Raw genomic sequence first — 6,023 nt, 5'->3', positions numbered from 1 at the left:
GTGACTAAGATTGAAACGGATTGCAATATGGCAGGGTCGTAACCAGGGTATGGGATCAGGGATCACAGCCTCGGGATCGGGATCATTGACCCGGGATCCCGGGTCGCAAGTCATGGCATGTCATGGGATCCGGATCGGCCAATCAAACGGTGATCAGGGATCAAATATTGGCACATTTTGGGGATCAGGAATCATAACCTAGAGTTAAAAATTGGGATCAGTGATGAAAACGTATACCTGGCTACGACCCTGAATGTGGGTTTTGGAATATTGTTGGGCTATAAAGTTTTCAAAGTTAGTCTCGTTCACTTGTAACTTATTAAGTTCACTTGTAACTTATTAAATTATAACGCCCAGGAGACACATTTGATTGCAATGAAGCTATAGTTTTGTCATTTGGATGCATAGGAGTAATTTATTTGCAAACATTAAGTTTCATAGCAAGTATTTGGTGAAACTTAAAAAAATAAACTTAATTACTTAGCCGTCGTGACACAGTACCTTTAATTAAATCACAATTACGCAGTTTTGACATTTATACTGATTACGGTTGATTGACTATTGCTGCAGCTAATTAAAACAATACGAAGTGAAAATTACAAATGAACAAAATCGGTAAAATAAGGTAACGTTACAACGCGCGTGTTTCCATTGTTGCCATGAGAGTTTACAAAATTTCAGTAAAATAAAATCGGAGTAATACTCTTTTTTTGCGTCGATGGCTAAGAGCTTAATTTTTAAAATTTTTGGTTTTCAGTTATTTACTGCTCAGTTACGACACCGACTCTCAGGGCTTTTACTGAACATTACATCATCAATCTCTAACTCAATATTGAGGGTCTCAATGGGGTGGTGGCTTTTACGGTTAACGGTTAAAATTTTGGCTTTTTTACGGCTAACGGCTAATTTACTTCCATAACGGTAAACAGAAGTTAAAAGTCAATTTTCATTGTTTTAAAAAGTTAAAAATTAATTTCCATTATTGAAAAACATATTTTAGGTCTCGGGGCCATTCTGGGACGATGAAGTGAACTAGTTTGGTTTATTTATAATTACTGACCGATTTTTTACGGTTAACATATTTTACGGCTAACGGTTAAAATTTTCCAATTTTTACGCCTAACGGCTAAATTTTTGGCCGTTTTACGGCTAACGAGTAACCCCATTGAGACCCTCAATATTTTACTGCAGTGCATACAATGCAACAGATAATTTCTTCCTTGATTTTTTACATAGAAACAGTCACCCGTGCATACCTGTGCGGTGGGACCTTATTGTGCTGTTTTGTTTTAGCCGGGCTCAGTCATTCAATGACCTCTTGAATCGGAGAAAGGCGACTTGCCTGGAAAGTCAATTCAGCTCGTCCTGTGCTGCCATTAAATCTTTCATCATGATCCTGGGTTGCCTGTGGTGCTGTTGGTCTTGCAGCGGAGGCTCCTGTGCCGAGGTTGGCTCTGAATGTGAAGTTGTTCATGCCAATCTCGTTATTGTTGGTGTCGTTAGGGCTTCCACAGACTCCCATCCACCTGAACACATTCTTTACCCCGGCTCGAAAGTCTCTTTTACGGATGGAATAGATAATCGGGTTGCACAAGGTACTGGCGAAGAAAATCACACTGGTAACGAGTATAGCCTCAGCTGGAACTTCGCTACTCTTGAGAAACTGACGGCAGAATCCTACTGTCCAACTGGGAAGAAAGCACACCATAAACGCCGCGATGATAATGCAAACATCGACAGCTGCCTTCCGTTCGCTCCTTCTCCTTGCATTCTCTTGCATCTGGCTTTCAGACGTATCAGAACCGGCTAGGTCTCCCACTTGCACTACGTTTCGCTGCAGTGTTTTTGCCGTCTTGAATAGGCTTTTATAGATTGTGCTCCTAAAAGTGGCATATTATGCTACTAGCAGTGCTCATTGCCAAATATTTCCAGTCCCAATTCTTCTGATCCTCTCCTGACGTGTTCTTCTGGGTGCCATCGACACAAATATTTTTTTCTGTTGTTGTTATTTGTGTTTGGCAGTTCCGGCCGTCACGTCCATAGCTCTCGCTCTCTCCGTTTGTATGCCTCACACTCATCACATGTTGCTCACGCATTCAGCACTCCTATCATTTTTTCTGGTCCATTCTCTCCGCCGCCGTGGCAGTGCTCGTTCACAGCTTGCTCCAAATATGCTCACATCTTGCCTAGTCTTGAAGACCGACCAGTTCAGGAACGCGATTATCAGGGAGGGCACTACCAGGGTAATAATGGCAGAAATCACTATTGTCCTCGCAGTAGAATCACTGTGTACTCCCCACGCCTGTTCGCAAAAGAACACTTCTGGATTGTAGACATACTGTCCCCAACCAACGAACGGACCGATGGACAACGGGATCGGTGCTACCCAGATGCAAATCATCAACACCACTCTGCTCTTGGTAATCGTACCATCGTACGTCATTGGGGATTTGACGATGGCACTGTATCGCTCGTAAGACACGGCTATCAGATGAAGAACTGTGTTAAAGTAGAAGTATCTCGCAAAGAATGGGTTGAGATAGCACATTGTTTGGCCGAACAGCCATCTTTCTTGTGCTGTGCTGGCGATGCGGAATGAGTTTGCGAGAATTAAAAGGAGAGAGTCTGACGCTGCGAGGCTGGCGAGTAGAATATACCGCATCACGTGAAATCTTCTTTCTAGGGCAATCGTCACTATTACCAACAAGTTTGCAGGAAGACCGATGGCCTCGATGAGGGCATGAAACCCTGCAATGACCTGCGGGAAAACCATTTTTCAATCGAAACCGCAGCGACAAGCGTGTCGCTCGCTTTCAGGACCGTTTCTGAAACTGTAAAGTCTTGGTTTGTGCTTTTTAATGAGAAATTTCCTGCTCGAAGTACTGTGTGTCAGCTGTTCTTTTTCAAAACATCTAAGGCGTAAATTGGAAAACTAAGAATAGCCTGATACGAAAACACTTTAAATTTCTGTTTGTAAGGCGCCACAAAAGAAAATCCAAAGAAACTCTGTTCTCGAACAATGTTACAGTTCCTGAGATCAAATGATAATTATTTTCCGTCAAAGTTTTGGGCAACAAAATTTTTTTTGTTTCAACCAAAAGCGAAATAAGCGAAATACTATGCTGCCTTTTGGTATTTTTCTCATTAGATTATGTTTGTAATCTAACGGTATACTGTGTTTTAAAATTAAAAGGCAAGTCATAACTCTTAGGCCTGCTTTCACATATAAGATCTTCATCTTGGCTCGAGATCAGGAATGAATAAACAATTCTTTTTCATCCTTTTACCTTAGACTCGGAAACAAGTTAGAATTTGAATGCGGTATCGAAATTAGCCTATTCAAAAAGGATGAATTCCAGTTGCTTGCACTCCTGTTTGAAAAGCAACTAAGGGAACGTGACATCTGCAAACTGTTTTTAAAAAAAAATGTTCATGTGTAACAGTGTTGTAACAGACTGCAATAAAAGTGTGCTCGACCTCAACAAACTTTTACATTAGTGTCCGAAATGAAATGTGTATTGTACAAAACCCGAAATATCCACATGCTAGATTCTTTTCTAAACAGTTTGAAATCAAAAAGTACTTTAAAATACAATGTAGCTTCTCAAATGGACAGGTGGTTTCCAACGATGGAAATCAAATTTCTCATAACAGCGCCAATAGATGGTACATACAGGCTAGGTGAGGGGAAAATTATTATATCATCAGTTTGAGGTATGTTCTGCTGATGTAGCACTAGCAATTGAAAAAGAGACTAGATATTTGGAAACTTATAATGAAAAGGTTGATTGAGTCGTGTGAAAAGGTTATCTAATTGCAAAGCTTGAAAACATGATTGTTCGGATTTGGTGGATACTAAGAAAAGAAAAGGAATTTAAATGAAGGAAAGAAGATTTGCTCAAACTGCAGTGATGAAGAGAGTTTGACATTAGGTCGAGTGGAAGCGCTCCGTATGGCTTTCGCTGTTGTCTTTACAAATGCATTTTGATTGGGCAGATCTATACAACGTAACGTCAATCGAAATATAGTTCCTTTTTTGTGGGACATATACAATCAAAACTACAGGCAATTAACTTTTTAGTTATTTCAACGAAAATTACGTTTATACTTTTCTTTTGCGAAACGCATTGGGAGGCAAATGGGATATAACGAACTTTTAAAGAATTTAAATTTAACTTTCGTACATGTGAAACTAGCCTTCATATTTGTGTGACGCGAACTGAATGTTTAGGAGCAAACGTGAATTTCTTGAGCTTTGCTTCATCTAAAAGTCAGAACTAAAACCGAAATAATTTAACATAACATTTCCTTTCCCTAATTTACACGATTACTTTTTGAGGCTCTTAAACTACTTTTAACGTTACTTTTGAGGGCATATCTCCGTGAAGTTTATCAAACAAACGCACATATGTTACTGAGAATTTAATTGGAATACCCTGTTATGCCATATATAACAAGTCAAACTAATTAGGGAAGAGTTGAGTTTTCATTGGCCTGAAATTTTCTATGCCAAGGAAGACGTCAAGTGGTACTTTACAAAAACACTGAGCACGTTTTGGCCATTGGTGTCATGGGTAAAATTTTCACGTGGTAGATCGTTATAATAGGTAACAGCTGTAAGCCAATCAAATCACACGTCACGGTAGCAGGCTTCTTCTGTTATTTTCAAAAATTGTCTGACGTCAAACTATTCACAGAGGAATCAAAGTTTCAGCACCTCGAAAATTTTCTATGGGAAAAAGATGTCAAAAGACATATAGTTTGGTACAAGAAAATAAATTTTACTGAAGAGTTTCATCATTAATTTTTGTTTATTTTTTTTTTTTTTATTTTTTTTAAAAAAAAAACCCCCCAGCGCAACCCGCCGCCCGCCTAAAAAAGGGGCCCGCCTAAAAAAAAAAAAAAAATTATTTTGGTGACTTTTTGATATTTGAGCAACTTTATACAACTTTTGGGTATATTGTGAAGAACTTTTCCTGAATTTACCGGCACAATCTATTCATGCCTAATCATTAAGCATTTGTTAGCAACTTGCAATTTTTTTAAAAAATATATATGTCACGTAGAGTTCAGAGGTAGCACTGAACCCTATATTGACAGGATTTTTTCAATATTTGAAAATTAAATTGTTTCTTTTGTCGATTAAAAATTTTCACCGAGTAAATTTTAAGTTGTTAGCATGAAAAGGTCAAAATATAAGGTGTTTTTTACTTCTGTTGGGGCCTTCTCAGGGGCCTCATTTTGTTAATTAGTAGAACCTACACAGACTTGTACTAAAAGTTGTTTTTCCGCATCACTGTGGAGCTACAATAAAATGCAGAAAAGGGGAATCATGACTAAACCATTTCAAGCCACCTTAAAAAAACTTTTTACCTTATTTTTACTAATTTTTCCGAGTATTAATTTTCGCGATGTTCGCGATTTCCAAAAAATCGCGAAATTTAAACACGCGAAAAATAACACCATGTAACGTTGAGCCAGACCTTTATTTGTGTATTTCAAGTGGTTCCTTTATTTGATGACTGGTCCACAATACACTGACAAAATCGCGAAATTTAATTCACTTTTTCTCTAAAACAATAAAAAACTTAAATGTTTGGAACTGCAACTTTTTTTCCTTCAAAAATATCTTTCCATCTTGTTTTTGACTATCGCCCTTTCTCTGATTACTGTTTCGAGCTTAGTAAATTGGTTCAAAACCCCTTTAGTGTAGTCACTAAAGTTTCCGTTTGCAGGCTCCTTGTTGTAACGTTGAGCCAGACCTTTATTTGTTTATTTTCAATGGTTCCTTTATTTGATGACTGGTCCACAATACACTGACAAAATCGCGAAATTTAATTCACTTTTTCTCTAATTTTTCTTGCAATCGCGAAAATCAATACTTGCGAAATTCGGCTCCCGAATTTTCGCGAAATTAAGTACACGCGAAAATTAGTAAGAATAAGGTAACAACAACAACAATAACAACCATTTTATTTTGCCAAAATAAATAGAAATAATTAAAGCAAAAAATAAATTACCGG

General features: G+C 38.1%; 1 protein-coding gene across 1 annotated transcript; it reads right to left on the bottom strand.

Moving 5' to 3' along the window:
• Window positions 1-423: 423 nt before the first annotated feature.
• On the bottom strand, window positions 424-2,773 carry LOC144666922 (octopamine receptor beta-2R-like). The gene is made up of 2 exons (XM_078528360.1): window positions 2,180-2,773; window positions 424-1,852 (listed from the first exon to the last, which is right to left on the bottom strand). The coding sequence occupies exons 1-2, from the start codon at window positions 2,771-2,773 to the stop codon at window positions 1,304-1,306; spliced, it is 1,143 nt and encodes a 380-aa protein (XP_078384486.1). The 3' UTR covers window positions 424-1,303.
• Between the last annotated feature and the right edge of the window lie 3,250 nt (window positions 2,774-6,023).

This window comes from Oculina patagonica, chromosome 9 (assembly GCF_052425735.1).
Source record: "Oculina patagonica isolate OP01 chromosome 9, crgOcupat, whole genome shotgun sequence".
Classification (NCBI taxonomy): Eukaryota; Metazoa; Cnidaria; class Anthozoa; order Scleractinia; family Oculinidae; genus Oculina; species Oculina patagonica.
Note: the sequence above shows the minus strand (reverse complement) of the source record. Positions and strands in the feature narration are given on the sequence as shown.